The sequence below is a fragment of the Palaemon carinicauda genome, chromosome 43, assembly GCF_036898095.1.
Source record: "Palaemon carinicauda isolate YSFRI2023 chromosome 43, ASM3689809v2, whole genome shotgun sequence".
Taxonomy (NCBI): domain Eukaryota; kingdom Metazoa; phylum Arthropoda; class Malacostraca; order Decapoda; family Palaemonidae; genus Palaemon; species Palaemon carinicauda.
The window spans coordinates 21,196,426-21,216,855 of NC_090767.1; the positions used below are offsets into that span (position 1 = coordinate 21,196,426).

Here is a 20,430-nt window from a genome sequence, read left to right on the forward strand (position 1 = left end):
GGGACTTACCACCCTTCCTAAGGGTTAAGTCACCCCATGTAAATAGCGTGGTTTGTATTTCAGTTACGGAACAAATGACAAATTCGTAGATAATTTGTATTTTTCCTAACTATACAAACCTTAGCTATTTACACATATTTGCCCGCCAGCCCTGTCCCCCAAGATAAGTCCTACCTGTAAGTAAAGTGGAGCACGCACTGTGTGTGTGAGGGGGGAGGGGTAGCAAGCTACCCCTCCCTACCCCCCGCTAACTAGCGGAGGGGTAGTAAACCCTCGTTAAAATTCTTATGGCTCGTCATTTCAGCTACGCCGAAGTAATTACCCCATGTAAATAGCTAAGGTTTGTATAGTTAGGAAAAATACAAATTATCTACGAATTTGTCATCTTATACCAGCGTCTCATTCACTCCCCATTGTGTGTCTGCTCGTTCGTTTTCCTCCCGAGGATGAACGAGTGAGAACGATGACCAACTAATCCATGGACTGACCCGTTGCTACTTGTGGCACCTCCTGCCTTCCTTGGGGCTCTATGCTCTCCCTGCTGAGGAATGGCTTTTCGAGGGTATTTCAGTTAAGTGCACAGCAGGAGCATATACCTGCCTCCGCAGGTGTTGATCCTGGCCTTCCCTCCGAGACTCTGTGGGTAGGTGAACCACCCGAACTTCTCGTGCCCTTAGCTACAGCACTCTCTACATCTGCTCATCACCCTTTGTTTCTGCAGCTCCGGTGTACGAACAAGAGCAGATTGGTACTTCTCGTAGTTACTATTCAGGGTATCCTCCTCGTGCCTCCTAATTTTGGAACGCTAGAAAAACCCAAAAGCTGATTAAAGTCAGTCTTCTAAGCTCGATGATTATGTGGCCGCTCTCAGACAGCTTGCTCAGAGCCCTTAGCGCCAAAGTGTTTGAAGCACCGAGCTTCTCCCATCGGCAAGTCTTGTAGGCTATAACCCTTTGGGGTCATTGCTGCATATGGTAATGCTTGCGGCAGCTGCATTTCATCATCGTACCCATAGGGCACAACAAATCTCACAGAGCTTTGTGAGGGCAGGCCCTTCGGGACCTTGCCTCGGGCTTTCCTTCCCTTAGGGGGAGAACATGTCTTTTCCTGCTGTTCTTGAGGGCACACAAAAATCTTTGCTAGCCTTGCTCACCACCATACAAGTTTTTGCCTCCTAAGAGCATGCTAGACAACTCGCCAACCTCCTCTGGAAGTGCTGGCAAGTGTTTGTGTTCTTTTCTTGCAAAAGAGCAAACCCAGACATAATCCTGCAGGGTTATTGCCACAGATAGGAATGTCTTACGGCTGCCACTTTCCACCATTGTGCCCCCCGGGCACAACAAGTCTCGTGGAACATAACCCTTCGGTGTTATTATCTCGGACTTTTCCCTACAAGATAGAGAGCTCATCGGAACACACATGGTGTCGTCCTCCGACCACTTGCAATCTCCACACCACCTTACCATGTAGTGCCCTCAGGACACAATGGTCTTGTTAGATATAACCCTTCGGGGTTATTGTCTCGTGCATCTACTCCTGACGGGATGGAATCAGCTCGTGCTTATGTTTACGAACGATGGCAAACAAGTATTCACTTACAGGTCGCTTGTTCCACCCACGAGGCAGGCGGGTGAGCTCCTGCCGACGAAGGTCTGATCGCTTCGCTAGCTGCATGAGCTCCTCATGGGTGCATGGATGCTCACAATCATGTTTGCAATGCTATTGCTAGTCATTGATCAATTCCCTTCGAGCAATGATGTGCTTCATTGTACAGTATACATATTTTTCCGCAAGCTACTCCACAAGCTACCTCGAAGGAGCTCACACAAGACTAACGTGTTCATGTGCTTATACACGCTCATGAGGAGTAGAAAGGTCTACTTACCATCATACAGAACTGACTGACGGTCCTTCGTTTGCGAAGGGCAATCTGTTTCAGTCATTTGATGCGGGGAACCAATCAAATTGGAAACTGGTTGCAATACAGCATTAGCTCTCTTTCTCAGTCGATGGTTGTATCCCTTGGGGAAAGTCAGGTTATTCATGAACCCTCTACCTTCCCATAACCAGACATGGTAGTTTGCCCTTATGTGGGGTCCTCCTTCATCCCCGTCAGGTCCTCCCTAACATCTCCGGATTTTAAGTCTTAAGTGTCAAAGGTACTTAGACTCTGAAACTTTGCATAAGCAAGTCTGTTCCCTAAGGAGGGAGGGACCAATCGAGGCTAATTCCAGTTTTCCGATCAGGAATAGAGAGGTCAGAGACGTATTTACCTCTTTTCTATGGGTTACCTGTCATCAGGAAAAAGGAGGTCTCGTCGCGAACCTTCATCGATGTTTTCCGATCGAGTTCGGGTGCAACGAATCAATCGGGCCACACCCGGATCTTCATCCTGCCCTGGGGTACCTGTCACCGAGGATTCCTGCAGTAAGATTGGGGGAAACATAAACCTTCTATTGATGAAAATTTTTTGTTATTGTTTTACTGGTCCATAGCTGGGCTTATGCGCACAACTACCTGTCTGATGAATGCGATTAAAGATTAGCATTTTGCTTTTGGAAGTACTGTAGTTGCTTGCGACTGATTGTTTGCTTGACAGCGATCAACTAGGGAGGCTCGCTGTAATGCTGTTATACACTAGAGGTAACTGGTTACTCAAATAATGACCGGTCCGTAAGTGGATATACACGACCAGCTCCCATTCTGGCAAAGGTAGTTGAAGGACAAGGCTTCATCATCCCTTTACAGAGACAGTTTCATGCAACCGATTGCACGACTCAAAAGCAATCCACTTGAAATGTTTACTTGTTAAGCAACCACTTGGCACTCTTGGGCACTCCGATGAGAGTTGACCTTTCACTGGAGAGTCAGATGATTCTTGTTGCTCAATAGACACAACCGTGGGCGGTGCTGGCTGCCTTGCTATGTAGTTGGCTGACCAGGTAGCCTGAAAACTCTGTGGAATTTTTCGGGGAGTACTTGGGTGCCTGTCTCAGTTTCCGATGAAATTCAAAGGGAAGAGTAGTTTTCACCTGAAAAGGTTACTTGTACAACCTATCTCCCATTTACCTAAGTCACGATATGAGCTATATATAGCATGCCGGATTGCTCCCCAGGGAGTGAAGTCAATGACACCACCGCTGTTAAAGGCAAGTGGAATCGAGATTGCTTCCGCTAGGAAGGGGATCCCGCTCACCTGTCTTACTGGGGAGGATGCCACAGAAGTAGGGGATAATAAGAAGACCTTAGGACTGCACATGAATAGGAATCCATGTGCAGTCCTAATCCTCCTCGAGAGGTGACACGTCGTGATTCTTTGTCACTTTCCATTGACTCGACATTCTGTGACTTTGTCCTCTGGTTTTAACTGGAGGTTATCCTCCAAGAATGTACCTAGTCATCTTTTGAGAATTGATTTGACAGTACAGGGTATGAGGCTCTGGCCTACGCTCAACCCCTCAAGTTTTCACAAGAATATTCACTCTAGTTGCAATAGGGACCAATGCCCATGCATCCACCCTCCTCGTCTCGTAGAGTTGTTAAATTCTAGCAGACGCAGTGGAGATGTTTCTCCGACACGTGAGACAATGTTTTGGGTTTTATCTCATTAGGGAAAAACTGCTAGAATTCATTCTGATGACCTCCATGAGAACCGGCATATTTAGAAAAGCTAACTTCTAAAGAGACGAAGTTGCTTTGCCAAGCACAGGGGTAAAGACTCAGGGAAGCAGCTTGTCCCTTCCTCAAGCGAGACTTCTTACAGGCCCACCGACAGCTGTGCCTGTTGGGGCACCAGAACTTTCAAGTTCTATGGCCCCTGCCAAAGTCGTAGCTTTAGTCCCCTCTAGTGGCAGCTAATCCTTTCGGTATTAGCATGGATTCCATGGACGTTCGAGCGGGATAGGATGAGAGTGAAAGAAAGGCCCGAGTTGGGAGGTAGAGATTACCAACCTCCTACAGAGAAATAGACCTTCTCTCCTTCCCCACATTCAATGGTCTCGGGGGATGATCAAAAGAAAAGGGGAGGGGCCTATCTGTCGTGACACATGGCCTCTAAGCTATGTTTCAACCTTTATCGGCAGTGGCACACAAGTTTTACTGGATTTGAGCACAGTGTTGCTGGCTTGTAATCTCTTTCCAATAACTCCCTTCTTGTCACACCGTATTTTTTTTTTTTTTCTTTTTTTTTATCAAAGCATGATGGTGGTAGAATACCTAGACAAGGGTATTCTTGGCACAGCATAGAACACCCAGGACAAAGATATTCTTTGTACAACTACTGTCCGTTTAGCGGTTAGAAGATGGAGTTGGACATGAGACAACTCGATATCCCTCTGCAACCTAATTCAGTGTGGGCAAGGAAACTTCCTAGCAGTCATTCTGACCAAGCAGACTCAAAGAACCTTTCTCTCCCTCAGTTAGCCATCTAAATCTTGACCCTGGTGGGAATTGCAGACGAGGTGTCAGTCCGGGATGTCTTATGTCCAGAAGTTTCTGGAGTGCTGTTGCCTAGAATGGGGTAACCAGACACCTCCTTTAAAGGCCTCTCACATCCAGGGAATGCCCACGTGTTTTCCCCCCTACAGTCTAATGAGGATACTCAGTCTAGAAGGGCATTGACAGATCGGTCAATGACCCCAGTAGCTCTGCGGTGGCAGCAACCACAATAGCACCTAGACCCTCTATTCTTGCTTATAGAGATATCCAGAGAATTTTTCTCTCCCTTCCCGAGTTGCTCATACGACCTCATTCAGGGATTCACCACGATCAGTCATATCCTTATGACCTCTTACCTGGAGTATTCAATATCTCCTCTCTCAGAGAGACTTTTTGCAAGCAGTAACAAAACAAATGACTGGATACCCCTGTAGGTCATCGTTTGCCTCTCATCAGGTGAAGTGGTCTATCCGCTAAGGTTAAGGTCATGGAAGAGGCCTCGTGCCGCTCGATATCTCTCTCCCCGGGAAAGCGAAGCTTGCTATGCCTCGGGGAGGAAAGCCCCTTCATGGTCTTGACCGTAACTGAATGCTGCTTTCCTTCTCGCCTTGGCCTCAGCTATGAGTGCCAGCGAAGGACGTGGTCTCTTCTACGACATATTCCAGCCAGGGGATGGAGGTCTGGGAACACCACTTCATTCCTAAGTCTGTTGCCAAGCCTCTAACTCCGGAGGACCTAAGTTTGGCGTCCTTCCTGATTGAAAGTCTCCGTTCTTTATCCTTTGACCCAGAGCGTTTGTTAATATGTACTATAAGAGCACTGAGGCGTTATCTTGAAATCTACAGGAGAGAGCTCCATGTGAACAAGTTTTTCGTGAGCACGAGCAGGGTCAAGAGGAGGCTCAACAAGAATATGATCTCTTCTTGAATTCACCAGGTCACACATCGAGCCTTGAATCCAGATTCCCCTTCACAAAATCGTAGACCTAGAGCTCATGATGTTAGGGGTGTAAGTATGTCCCTAGCAATTAAAAAAAGAACTCTGTGGTGCTGGTACTTTAAGTGGGTGTTTGGAAGCGTCAGACGACCTTCACAGCCCACTACCTGCAAGACGTAACCCACAGTAACCTGAATTAATGCCTAGGTGTTGTGGTGGCTGCACATGTGGTTTGAGATACCTCAGCTCACTTGCAGGAAAAGTAGCAATCGGTTGAGGGCAGACGTTACCTGGGATTAGTCTGGGATGAATAGTAGAGTGACTGGTCTTTTCTTTCTTCATCTTCCCACTCTTGGGGTAGAGCACATGTGGAACTTTGCAAGCTGGCCTCCTCTGTCTGCAGGTAAAACCATATCACTTGTGTAACCTGAAATATGTTACGTCCCCATCCTCCCAGCAAAGGGGAGTCAGGTAGTGGTTAGGTTAAGTAAGCAGAGTGTTCCACTCCAAGAATCTTTATCTGGTCAAGTCACAGCGCTTAGCCCTCACACGCTTACTGATTGGCCAGGCTGTCAGCTCTTTCTCATAGACGAGAGTTAACGAGGTGAGAGGGTGCCTCTATTAAGCTCATGCAAAGCACGGAGTCACACTTTGGGTCATGTTACCAGCCAGTTGGTTAGGACTTCCATCCACCTAGTGGTAAGTCTCATACATTATATAGGGAGTGAAAGGTTTGTAGGAGGAGTTGGAACAAATGACAAATTTGGAAATAGTTTTTATTTTTCCTAACCATACAAACCTTGTGCTATTAATTCATAATGGCTGGCCATCACCTATTCCCCTGTGAATCCTGCCTGTAATAAAAGATGACTTCATATCACCAGTGAGTGTGAGAGTCAGGTGGCTTGTCGACCCCCACCAACCGGCCCGCTAATTAGTGGCTTTGCTGAAATAATATTCTCATATAAAGAGCTCGAGGTTTGTTTGGTTAGGAAAAGTACAAATGATTTCCAAGTTTGTCATGTTAGTAAGTGCGGTTATTTTAGAATTTAGCGGATTATTGATCTATTATATTTAGTAGTGTGTTGAAGCTGACTGTTATACATATCTTCTACCCCTTTGTTATCCCTACATTAAGGGGTTGGTTGCCTGATGCGCCCTCTCCAATCCCTTAGATCAAAGGCATCCTCTTCCACCAAACCTCTTCTCTCCATATCATCCTTCACCTTATCTCACCATCTAATTCTCTGCCTCCCTCTTGATCTTCTCCCAATAACAGGTTCCTCCTAAGCCCTCCTCACTCCCTCCCCACCATTCATCCTTAACACGTGTCCACAACATCTGTCGTGACACTCTTATCATCTCTGTAATCTTGACTACACCTGCCATTCTTAGAATTTCATCATTTTCCAATCTTTCAAACAGTGATATTCCCATAAACAACCTCAGCATTCTCATCTCTGTTCTCTCAATCTTTGCTTCCTCTTTCGTCTTAAAGCCCAAGTTTCTGATCCATACATTAACACTGGTCTTATTACTGTGCTATAATAGATCTTGACTTTTACTTTGATGGGCATTTTCCTATCACCTACCATTCCTGCTACCTCCCTCCACTCTCCCCATGCTGCTTTTATCCTATTCTCGTCTTCAGCTTCACATCCTCCCTCCTGATTTATAGTAGATCCCAAGTATCTAAATTGCTCGACCCCTTTTATAACTGCTCCTCTACTTTCATGTATGGCTATCTTGTCTTTACCTTCCTTACTGCTAAGTATGTAGCCTATACTAAATGTGAGTGTATCTGGCATCGAAAAGTTTCTTTCGATTGATAGAGACTTCCTTTCGTTTATTTGCATTGTACAGGAGATCCGAGACATCCTAACGGATGACTATTGATAATCCTGGTGGTATTTTAGATCCTACAATGGAGACGGATGAACCACAGTCATCACTAATAAATTCTTATGCAAGTTGGGATAGGAATTTAATGATGTATTTTCATAGTGTGTTTTTTAAATTAAAGCAAAGAGAGTGCAGTTGAGAGATAGTATGAGATTACTGTATATGAAATTGCAATATGAAATCGTATTTTTTGTTAACAGGATAAATCGGCACAGACCAAAGTTCAGCCATGAACAAAAAGAGCAGTGCGTGTTCAAGTCAATATCACAAAAAAGCCCCTGCTAAGAAGTCCAAAGGTATGTGCTCTGATGAATGATAGTTATTATACGTTGTATTTTGGTTGTGGTAACAGGACAAAGATGAAAAAGATCCATTCTGGATGAACAATAAATGAGAAAGCATTCTTCATATGGTTCAAACTGATATGGTTCTAGAATTTCTGATAACTAATCCTCATTATCTGCTACATCTTCTTTGTTTACATCATCCAATTCTATTGGAAAAATCACTCAAATCTCTGCTGTGTTCCATTTTGGAACCCCTTTTCATGTGGTCAGCTGACTGTAAACAAACCGGTGGGCAGAGTCAAGATGTCTCCCTGTAATGTCACACATTGCTGTAACAACTTTTGCCAAAATTCATGAGTCTCATTGAGACCTGTGCCAGCTGGTGTAGTTAATTTCATCTACAAATAAAACTGCTGGCGTGTGATTATTAATTTATGGATCTGAGTGAATTATAATAGATATTGTTTATTCTTTCAGTATTGTTTTTTTGGGCTCAGGTCATGTCGTCCTGATGGAAGGTTCCTATAAGTAGCTTCTTAGGGATATTTGACTACAGTGATATATCCCAGAGAATTTACCTTTAGGTCTCCAGAATTCTAACTCCTGGCGCGAATATCCTTAAATTTTCTCCTAAGGATATCACATAAATCAGGGGACGTATATCTTGATACGACACATAGCAATCTTCCCCCCGAATAGCGTTTTTGCTTCGAGGGGGAAAAGTGGCAAAATTTGAAGGGGAGCCGATATCAAGGTTACCCTTCCTCCCTTCCTACTGCGAGTATCTAGATGGTGCTGTACGTCGCCGCCATGTTTATTCTTATAAGTGTAGCGGCATCGCACGGTGATTTTCCCTGTTATCTCTCGTTACGCTTGGAATTTTTGGATGTATGCAATCTCCAGCCTCTTCTGCCTCTGGAAAGTTGAGTATTGAATCTTTACAGTTTTAAATTTTAGCTCCTGCCTCACAGTGAAATTAGGCTTAAATTAAGCGATGGAGCTTCGCCTTCACCGGAGGCGCCATAGCCGCTGTCGTTCATAACGCATGTGTTATTTAGTTAGCCTGAACAACTTTCCCGGTTTTAATAGCACCAATATTTACGAAGCTATTCAATCTTTTTGCTAGGAAGTTATTTATATTATGCCGATTGTATGCTTAATAGTTTTGGCAATTTAGGTAACCGAACCTTGCTTACGCTAGGCTTCCTAGCCTATGCGTTCTAGTTTAGTGTCATGCATGATATAATAGACATTCCTAGTGTTATTAAAATTAAATATGAAGCTATTTAGGCAATTTGTACTTGTAAGATATTGATTGCATATATATTTTCCTCTTCCTCTGCGATCGTATACGAGAGGTTTTCGGCGATTAAGGTAGTCGAATCTCACCTGCCACTCGGCTACTAGACTAGTGGCTTTAGTATACTTTCATACATGTCCTGGTTTACCCTCGTCTTGCCAACGAGTAGACACTCCGGCTTGACTGGGCTAGTGTTTTCTGTCTCTTCCCTTGGCCGGCAGATAGCAGACTTTGGGTTTCGGTCAGAACCTCAGAGTATATAGTCTTTGTCGGCGGCCGGCCGGCAGGGTGAATAGTCATTCCCTGCCGGACTAGGCTGCCGGCATAGGAGGCTAGACCTCCCTAGTCCGCACTTGAAGTGGTTGTATGATGCCGCCACCTTCTCCCTGCGACCTAGAAGACTAGTCCTGTGCTCGCAGACCCTAGGCTGAAGAATAGACATTCTTCTGCCGCTTAGGATGGCGCCGGCACTGAAATTCAGTTTCTCCTATGTTGGGAGGGGGCGGCAATACTGCCGCCGTCCCCTTAACTATATTGGCAGACCTTAGGTTGAAGAATAGATATTCTTCTGCCGCCTAGGACGGCGCCGATATTGAAACAGAGTTTCTTCGGGGTGTGGTAGGACCGGCAACTCTGCCGGCTCCTCCCACACTTCATACAGGACCCTTTTCCCTATCCCCTCTGTCCTTTAGTGATGGCCTAGCCATCGCAACCCTTTGGCTGTCGTCCTACAATCTCACCGCTTGCCGGCGGGTTGTGGGGCCGGCCGAGGCTCCTACATAGCAGCTACTTAGTCGCTCAGCCTTCCCATATGGACGCAAGGTTCCGGGAAAGCTATGCCGGCTGCTGGTGGGAGACCTCTATACTGTAGAGTGTTCTTCAGTCCTCTCTTGGACTGCCATCCACATACCAGTGACCGGCAACGGTGTGTGTTTGAATGGAAGGTTGAATGATACATTCTCCCCCTTCCATTTGAACCCTCATACTGGAGGAAGGCAGTAAGATTAAGTTCTTACATCCTTAATTATTGGTGATACACAATTAATAAGGTAACCTTCACTCCATGCTTTCTCTCTCTCTATCGGCTAGTGCCGCCTGGTACTAACCTAGCAGGCAAATGCTAGCCGAGTTGGACCAGTGCAGCCGGTACTACCCCAGCCGGCGTGTCGTGCCGCCAGGTACTAGCCTAGCCGGCAAAACTACAGTATATGACTATACAGTAGCCAGGATATTTGCAGTATAAATCATACTGCAGAAAGAAAACTATAGTATATATTATACAGTAGTTATTTTCCAACATACCTTGTGGTATCCTTGCACAGTCTATTGTTGAGACCAATCATATATGAAAGGAAATAGATTTCTTTCAATATACTGATAGATGATCAGTTACTAATTACCCACATTATTAAAACCTTTGGGAAGTCAGTGTTAAGTTACACTTATCTATCCTTACAGGTTAGAGTTCTTCCATTGGGTTTCCTGAATAGGAAAACTCTAGGTTTTAATTATGGGGAAGGTTGCAGCAATTGGCTGGACAGGAAGCACAAGTATGTGTCTTTCCTAATTCCTTTCTAGCTTATCTACCCTAAGCTATATGCAGAAAATATTAATAATATTTCAGATAGTTTATCAGGTGAGATGAACTACCGCTTACTCATTTAGTTTTCCTCTCTTTACAGGAGGACCATCCCAAGTGCCGTCGAGTCTTTTGCAACGTGAGGAGCAAGGACTTCTGCGGCCATGAGGAGTGCAGGGCTCATTCTCTCTGCGCCATCTCCAAGGGATCTCTTAAGTACTGGGACCCCCAAGACTGCAGTGTTTGCAAGGCCTTGGTTACTGAGGCTTTTGATGACCCCAAGACAGCGGAGTCAAGGGATGAAGCAAGGAGTAAGCTGCGTAGATGGGTTTGTTGCTTTCAAAAGAATGCCACGGGACCTTACCTTTCGAGTGAACGGATGCGCGCTTTGCTGTTCCTTAAGGCGGGTGTGGAAGCTGTCATACCCCAGCCTCGACCGGAGATCCCTTGCGTCCAGATTACCGTAGATAAGGACGTCTCGGACGCGATGAAGGACATCTACCTAGATGAGAAGATGTCGGAGGTGTCTGAGGACACCGAGAAAGACCTTCTAGCGGAAGGTCTAGAAGAGGAGTCTACCTTGGCTCCTGAAGATGAGGAGGATGATGTCGAATCGGAGTCCGTTTCATCGGTGCTGGCCCCAGTACCCCTACCCTCTACGTCTTCTGCTCCTCCATCAGACGACATGAATAAGACATTGGCCAGTCTTATGGCTATGATGGAGGCTCTTCGTAAGCAGAACGAAGAAAGGGACACTGATCTGAGGAGAAGGAGGGACCATCTCGACACGTCCCGCGGGTCTCAGAGATGACTCAATGTGAAAGATCTTGCCTCTTATTCTGAGGTGAACCCTTGGAGGCATGCAGAATACATGCCCATTACCAATGGTAAGTTGTTCATGTCAGGAAAGCTGGGGGCTGTCCTCATAGAGGAAGTCAAATTTTGGCCTAGTTTTCAGTCTTACCCAGACTGCTTTGTCCGCCTGAAGGCGGAACCATCTTCCAAGGAGGAGACGGAACCGAAGGTCATAGTTCTTGACCATGGGAAGGCTCAGGCTATATTGTCAAGTAGCCTGAAAGAGAAGGGCTTCACTAATTCAAAAGTTTCAGCCCTTAGCAAGAAACACCCTACCTTTCTTGCTCCTGCCAATCTAGCCTTTCCCTTTACTGCAAAAGGATTTAAGGCAGTAGAGGCAGGCAAACCTTGCCCTACACTCGAGGAGTGTAGACCTTTATCCCTAGCCCTGCCTTCGGAGGATAAGGACTGTAAGGAAATCCACCTTACCTTCTCAGTTGGGAAGTTGGAGGCAGACATTGCTGGACGCCAGTTCAGCGAAAACCTCCCTAAACTGTCTGACTTCTCTTGCTTAGGGAGCAAGAGACAAAAGAAAGACTTGCCGCATCCCTGTCCCACCAGATTTGCTTGGAAAGAACGGCAAGCAATAGTAGAAACCTAGACATAATCATGGTCTTGGCCAAATCTCATTTGGCTACTCTGGTTAAGGACCTATATGGTTTTGTGAGAGCCAGATGAGCATGTAGGGAGTTCATGTTTGCTTCGGCTGCAGTAAAACACGAACCTAGGAAGCTGATAGCCTCCAATATCTGGGGAAAGGACCTCCTCCTGAGCGAAGTGGTAAAGGAAGTAGTAGACAAGGCCGACACGGAGAACAGAAATCTTTTCCAAAAGTGGGGCATGTCAGCGAAGAGGAAGTCTTCCCCGGATGAGGGTCCCTAACCTAAGAGGAAGACAAAAAGACCTAGGTTGCCCTCTTGGCCTGGCAGACAATAGCAGCAACAGCAGCAACAACTTCCCGCAGTTCCCATGACCGCGGTACCCCAGATGTGGCACAACCCCAACCAACTTACCAGATGGTGCCTCAGCAGCTGGTTGCCCACTCACCAGCATTTCAACCTGCGTATGAGAGGCAGACCACTACCTTTCGTCCTAAAGGTAGAGGGTCAAAAAGGGGTTCCTCTAGAAACCCCCCAAGAGGAAGAGGGGGTAAGGGAGGACGCGGTCAAGGAGGCAAGTCCTCCGGACAGTCGAAGCAATGAGATGCTTCTGGTAGGAGGAAGACTCCAACAATTTCAGGATCGTTGGACCTTCGATCCTTGGGTCCACAGCCTAATCAAGAATGGACTTGGATGGAGCTGGAGGACATCTCCACCATCATTTCCTCAATTCTTCCAACACTCCACCCCCGTCCCGGAAGAATACACCCGAGAACTTTTGAGCAAACGGGTGATAAGGAGGGCAAAGTCCATCAAATTCCAAGGAAAGCTGTTTTGTGTTCCCAAGAAGGACTCAGACAAACTCAGAGTCATTCTGGACTTGTCGCCACTCAACAAGTTCATAGAAAACAACAAGTTCAGGATGTTAACCCTTCAACACATAAGGACCCTACTGCCAAAAAGGGCGTACACAGTCTCGATAGACCTGGCAGATGCCTATTGGCACATTCCAATCAATCGCCAACTCTCCTCCTACCTAGGATTCAGGCTACAGAAGAAGAAATACGTCTTCAGAGCCATGCCCTTTGGACTAAATATAGCCCCAAGGATCTCTACAAAGCTTGCAGACGCAATTGTTCAACAACTACGCCTAGAAGGTGTCCAGGTAGTAGCCTACCTGGACGATTGGCTGGTGTGGGCAGCATCCGGGATGGAGTTCATGCAAGCATCCAAGAAAGTGATCCAATTCCTGGAACATCTTGGATTCAAGATCAACGTCAAAAAGTCTCGATTATCTCCAGCTCAAGAGTTTCAATGGCCAGGAATACATTGGAACTTAAAGTCACACAGTCTCTCCATTCCCCCAGGGAAAATAGGAGAGATAGCAGGATCTGTCAAGAGACTACTGAAATCCGACAGGATATCAAGACGTCAACAAGAGAGAGTACCGGGTTCTCTTCAGTTTGCATCAGTGACGGACCCAGTGCTAAGAGCACAGCTAAAAGATGCATCAGGAGTCTGGAGAAGATACGCATCAAACGTTCAAAGAGATCTAAGAAGACCGATACCGACTCGACTACGATCGCTTCTCAAGCCATGGTCGAAGGCCAAGAACCTGAAGAGGTCCGTACCCTTGCAACCACCTCTACCTTCAGTCATCATCCATACAGGACGCATCAGAGGAAGGATGGGGAGGTCACTCCCACCAACGGAAAGTCCAAGGGACTTGGTCTTCTCTATTCAAGACCTTCCACATCAACATTTTGGAAGCCATGGCAGTCTTTCTCACGCTGAAGAGGCTGTCCCCTCGCCATTCAGTCCACATAAGACTGATTCTGGACAGCGAGATGATAGTGAAGTGTTTGAATCGTCAAGGCTCGAGATCACCCCAAATCAACCAAGTGATGTTGGCCATCTTTCACCTGGTGGAAAAGAAGAGATGGCATTTATCAGCAGTTCACCTTCAAGGGTTCCGCAATGTGACAGCGGACGCTCTATCCAGGCTCACGCCGATAGAGTCAGAATGGTCCCTACACGCAGGATCATTCTCCTTCATCTTACATCAAGTCCCAGAACTGCAGATCGACCTCTTTGCGACGAGCGGCAACAAGAAACTACCTCGTTATGTGGCCCCTTACGAGGACCCTCTAGCGGAAGCGATGGACAACATGTCCGTTGACTTGAACAGATGGAACCGGATTTACCTGTTCCCTCCAACCAATCTCTTTATGAAGGTCCTCAACAAGCTGAGATCCTTTAGGGAAACGGCAGCTTTAGTGGCTCCAAAGTGGCCGAAGAGCAATTGGTTCCCTCTAGTACTAGAACTAAAGCTGAGGCTGGTCCCTCTGCCGGTCCCAGTACTGAGTCAACAAGTACAGAAGTCGACTGTCTTCGCTTCATCACAGAAAACCCAAAACCTTTATCTCATGATTTTCTCTCCTTAGCAGTAAAGAAAGGGTTTGGGATATCGAGAGACAGTATAGACTTCCTAGAAGAGTATAAGTCTAAGTCTACTAGAAGACAATACGAGTCATCTTGGAAGAAGTGGGTTGCTTTCGTCAAGAAAAAAGGACCAAAAGAAATCTCAACGGACTTCTGTTTATCCTTCTTCATACACCTTCATAAACAAGGTTTGGCAGCCAACACGATAACCACGTGTAAATCAGCCTTGACTAGACCTCTGCTATACGCCTTCCAAGTAGATTTGTCAAACGAAATCTTTAACAAGATCCCTAAGGCTTGTGCTAAACTTAGGCCTGCAGCCCCTCCGAAGCCTATCTCATGGTCCTTGGGTAAGGTCCTACACCTTGCTTCAACAGTGAACAATGAGAATTGCTCTCTGAAAGACTTAACCCAAAAAGTTATATTCTTGTTTGCTCTAGCCTCGGGGGCCAGAGTTAGTGAAATAGTGGCCCTTTCCAGAGATGAGGGCCATATTCAGTTCACAGAAGTGGGAGAACGGAATCTTTTTCGTGACCCAACATTTCTCGCCAAGAACGAGCTACCCACCAAAAGGTGGGGTCCCTGGAGAATCTGCCATCTGAAGGAAGATATCTGGCTGTGCCCAGTGGAGTGTCTAAAGGTCTATCTTGGTAGAACTTCAGACTTCAAGGGAGGACAGCTCTTTAAAGGAGAAACCTCAGGGTCAAACCTATCCCTAAAACAACTAAGAGCGAAGATCACCTATTTTATTCGCAGAGCGGATCCTGAAGTACACCCGCAGGTCATGATCCAAGAAAAATCGCTTTGTCACTGAACTTTTCTCAGTACATAACCTTTGAGCGTCTTCGCTCATACACTGGATGGAAGTCATCCAGAATGTTTTTCAAACATTACGCGAAGCAAGTGCAAGAACTCAAGCGCTTTGTGGTGGCGGCAGGTAGTGTACTAAAACCTGTCGTCTAGTGCTGCAATGAACAGTGAATTGATTGGGACTGTCAATGTAAGTGTGAAAGTATTGACACCTCACAGTGCAATACTTGGACATAAGTGTCACCAGGGTGACACCAAGGACTGTTCTAGTTATTTAAGGTGAAGAAACATAGACATAGCACTTGTGCCGTGTGTTTTTACAGTGTGAAGAGACAATCAATATCTCAGAAATGCATATTAGAAAACTTAATAAATTTTCAGATTACAGTGGCTATAAAATATTTCCCTTTCAGGTGAAACAAACAATTTCTTGACTATGATTCTAGAACATGTTTCTTATTGCATTTATTAACATTATGTTATATATATTGATTTTGCTGGTTATTTATTATCTATAAATACTTGTTGTGTATTTGTGTCTTATTTCGCCCCAAAATTGATTTTCAATAAAGATATGTCAGAGTATTATTTTCCTTTAATAAACTGCATATGCTTATACGAACAAAATATATAGCTAATACCTTTGTTCTTATACGAGTGCAAACTTTATCTGGTAACAAATACAAGACCTGTATGTACTTGATGCTGGTAACACATACAGTGAGACCTGTATGTACTTGATGCTATGTTTGTTCATATGTTATATGCAAACCTTGAGACTCCTTTCCTATGTCTAGTATGACTCTTCCCTGCAGGGGGCAGGAAGCACTAACATGGTTTATGATTAGCAGTAATGACGTATAACGGTAACGTCTCATGTCTCTATGGTCTGGATGACCAAGGAATAACTGTCCCGAGGTTAAGGCACTTTTGGAAAATCCACAGATACAGTACTTTCTAAATAATTCTCTGGTAACCTTCCATCAGGACGACATGGCCTGAGCCCAAAAAACGGATTTTGAGCGAAGCGAAAAATCTATTTTTGGGTGAGATAGCCATGTCGTCCTGATGGACCCGCCCTCCTTTTCTATAGAAAAGGCCTTGGCAGGATCCCTCCTGAAACTGCTATATCTGTAGCACCATGCTCAACGCTACAAGGAATAAACATGGCGGCGACGTACAGCGCCATCTAGATATTCGCAGTAGGAAGGGAGGAAGGGTAACCTTGATATCGGCTCCCCTTCAAATTTTGCCACTTTTCCCCCTCGAAGCGAAAACGCTATTCGGGGTAAAGATTGCTATGTGTCGAATCAAGATATACGTCCCCTGATTTATGCGATATCCTTAAGAGAAAATTTAAGGATATTCGCGCCCGGAGTTAGAATTCTGGAGACCTAAAGGTAAATTCTCTGGGAATATCACTGTAGTCAAATATCCCTAGGAAGCTACTTATAGGAACCTTCCATCAGGACGACATGGCTATCTCATCCAAAAATAGATTTTTCGCTTCGCTCAAAATCCACTTAGGCATGATAGCCTATCTTTAAGGTTAAGCTGGAGATCATTATCAAAGGGGAAAATGGACATTCTGAGGAGTTGCCAGCACCATTGTATGGGTTTTCAGTACGAGAAGTTTTGGCTTTTCTTTTAGGAGGCAAAAAAATAACATTCGTGCTTAGGAAGAGAAAGTTTTGTCTCATGATTTGGCGAGTTCAAATGCTGTTGCGCTTTTAAAAAAGTTGGTGTTTACCAAATAAAGACAAGTTACACAAAGCTTGTCTCAATTTTCTAGAAGAGCAATATGGATGAGGATCGACATTATTGGTGTTGAACTCCGAAAAGTTGCTGAGACCATAGCCAAGGAATTTGGCTTCACCAATTTCATGGTACTGGATGACTGGATGTAGAGGTTTCGCCATTGTTATGGCTTAGGTAATCATTGCAGTGGTGGGAAGTGATCCAGTGCCAGTGTAGGCATAGGTGAAGTTTCTCTTGATAAAATCTTATCCTTGTCATTTGTTACTGGTAAAAAGGTTATTATTGGTGACATATTTTTCTATACGTGGATACAAACCTTAACCTTTTTTTTTTATAGGAATAGGATTTTAGCAAAGCTGGAAACTGGGCTGTTTAAATTTCCTAGTGGATAGGGCGAGAAGCCACTTTGACTTCAGCCACTGAATTGTGTTCTTGATAAAAAAAATTTTGCTTATCTCTTCAGATTGCTTGTGTATATACCTGTTTGTGGAAAACCTGTGAATAGACATGCAATCTTGCCCTCGAATTCCTGGATGACTGCAGGATTTTCATGAGTGGGTCCCCATTCTTCATGTCCCAGTGGCAGGAGTTCGGAAAGAAAAAAGAAATCTTAGCGAGATTCTTCCCCTTCTAGTTCTATAGCAAAGAAATCTGCTGATTCTCTTCCCTCATTTCTTGGAGCTTGGGCTCCTGGTTCTTCTCCATTGTCCTCCTTCGGGGGAGTACGGAGAAGGAAGCTCGGAGTGAGGTAGCGGTATCTGCTTCCCCTAGAGGAGCAGGTATCTCTTCTGCTCTTGGTCAACCCAATGAAACCTTTAAAGATGGCATTGCTAGTGATGACACCCTTAACACCTATGGCTATTGTTTGGCCAAGAAGGAATACTTTCCAAAGTTAGAATCCTGCGTGCCTTAGCTTTATGCAGAGCAAAGTCTCCATCACTGAAGCCTGCTTCGTCTGCTGCACCTGCAGAAGAAGCCTTTTGATCTGTCCATTCAGGATTGAATTCTTTGAGAGGAATAGCTGAAGTGCTATCCCCACTTCAGAGGCCCCTTCAGCTTCTAGGAAGCCCTTTACCAGCTTTACCTTTATCTTTGAACTATAACCGTCTTTACTAGACAGAAAGTCGAGTCTCTTGGACAAGTTCTTCCCTGTTCGCCAAAAATTTTCTCTGACAATGCACCAACCTACGAGAATGTGGTCCTCTGTGTGCCTCTCTGTGTGGACCTTTTGGACCTTAAGAAGAAGGGGTGAAGGCAGTTACATTCCTGGCCCACCAATCCATAATTCACAAACCAATGGACCAACTGGGCCCTGAAATGAAGAAATGCCATAGCCACAAAGTTCACGAGGCAAATTGGACAAAGGGAGGCATCGAGCATTAAGAAATCCCCCAATTACTTTTAATCTGGCCCCGTTCCCTCCGGAGGAAATCGAACCAAGGCTCTTCCTTTGAGCAGTCTCCGTCAGAAAAACAACAGAATCTTGCGGAACTAGATCGAGAACGAGTAATTTCCTAAGGGTATGCGATCCCATGGCAGAGCGAATTTGATATGGCTCTCAAGAAAACGGTTGTCAAGGAAAGTTCAACAATACTGTCAGCGTCTTCTTCCAGAAGGTCCACTAATTTCACCCAGCCATTTTGCGCCTGGTTCAGCCAACCTAGAAGGAGAAGAGGCAGGCAAGAGGCTAGGTTTCGTTAGGAAAGGCAGTGCCCCCTGCAACTACCATGAGGGGGGTGATGCCTCTCAAGCTGGTGGGTGAGGTGGCAGTACCACGGAGTAGAACACTGTATGATAGACATCCTCTGACATAGTTACCTCATCCTGTTCATCAGCTCTCACCCTCCCCTCATTCAGAACCCAATGACATTATCATCGTATTCTCAAGGGTGATAAAAAAGACTGCATCCAACAAGTGGAAGTCCAAAAGATGGTGAACAAAGATGCTCTTCGAGTAATCGTAGATGTTTTCTCCAGGTTATTCAGCGCCATTTTTTAGTCGAAATGTTGACAGGAGACTGGAGAACAATTAAAGACCTCTCTGCTTTAAATGAGTTTGTTCTCAAACCATTCAGAATGGAGAGAGTGAACACCATAAGAAATGCCATCAGGAAGGATGATTTTATACTCTTTCTAGATCTGAGATTCATATTTACAGATTACGGTATATCAATTGTCAAGGGAATTCCTCCAGTTCTCGCTAGGGGTTAAGGTCTTCCAGTTCCAAGTCCTGTGCTTTGGCCTGTCGACCACTCCTCAGATGTCCACTTTAGTGTACACTCTCGTCTCAGCTTGGGCACATGCCAACAGCCTCAGGCTACTGAGGTACCCTGGTGATTTGGTGATCCTATCATCCTCCAAGGGGCAAATCTTACAATACCGTGGCAGACTTCTCTTGGTTTACCAAGATCTGGGGATTATGCCTCAGCAGAAGGTGGTGTACCTAGGGATGAGAGTGGACACAATAATAGGGAAAGTCTTTCCTCCAACGGTCGAGAAGCCAGGCTCCGCCCTTTTTTACATCCCCAACAGCTTCCAGCTTGTCAGTGACAGCAACTTCTAGGCCACTTATCATTATTGGAGAAAATGTATTTCTTGTTTAATAGAGACCATTTTCATTCTGCTTCCTGATAATGTGTATAAAAGAAATAATAGGATTTGTTTTTTATTTTTAATGTATAGAAAATGGCTGTCAAGCATAAATATGTTGAATCTTGAAACGTTTGTAGATTACTTGTGTATTTAAAATGACTCCTCTTATTTCATATATCAAAGGAAGATCATTCTTTCAATGTTTTCTTGTTCTTTTAATGAAGTTGTTTCCTCTCATCTGGATATTGATTTTTGTTATAATTTTTTTATTATTTTTAGAAGATGCTGTGGACATAAATAATGAGCTAGAAGACGACAAAGCTCCAGATGCCATAGATCCAAATGCAGTACCCTAGATTGAACTCATACTTAAGCTAGAACCTGAGAGAGAGTTGTCTCCTAGAGAGGGTGATGCATATGCCGTTGGTAAAGGTTCAAATGCTAGCATGATCTGGTCTGAGGATGATGCTATTGATGTTAATGATGGAGACTCCATTCATATCAAGCAAGAGCCTGTGGAGGAGTATTACAAAATGGTTGAAGAAGAAACCTTGATGCAAAATGTTATTGGTGAGTACATATGTATTCTTTTAACCCTGGTTAGGTAATTTGGTTGCATATCTGTAACATGTTTTGCTTCAGTTGTGCGGATATTTTCAGCATTCTCGGCCTGTCAGCCAGTGATGCCGTTTTGTGTTTTTGTCGCAAAACGTTAAATGATATCTGCCATCTCTCTGTGGTAACTTTTTAACCTTGCTTTAAATTTTAGTAATTAAGCTTTGACAATGAAACCCAAATTACAGTAAATAAAATGAATATGGATTATGATTTGTTCCGACACAGATACAAACCTTCGCTATTTATAGGATATTACTTTCGGCAACGCTGAAAACCAGCCAAGACAATTTTAGTGAGGGATAATTACCCCATCCG

At 44.9% G+C, this 20,430-nt stretch overlaps 1 protein-coding gene across 3 annotated transcripts in view; it reads left to right on the plus strand.

Annotated features, from left to right (window-relative positions):
- Positions 1-20,430, plus strand: part of LOC137633654 (cAMP-dependent protein kinase catalytic subunit PRKX-like) — a 112,791-nt gene that overhangs the window by 18,600 nt on the left and 73,761 nt on the right. Inside the window, exons 1-2 of one of the 3 annotated variants that reach the window (XM_068365904.1) lie at positions 7,471-7,571; positions 19,777-20,067. The exons of 1 other annotated variant lie outside the window; for it this stretch is intronic. In XM_068365904.1, coding sequence (XP_068222005.1) covers positions 20,059-20,067 — 9 coding nt within the window. In that variant the 5' untranslated portion in view covers positions 7,471-7,571; positions 19,777-20,058. Of the gene's footprint in view, positions 1-7,470; positions 7,572-19,776; positions 20,068-20,430 lie in introns of those variants that run through there. One more of the 3 variants, XM_068365905.1, reaches the window with a different exon arrangement.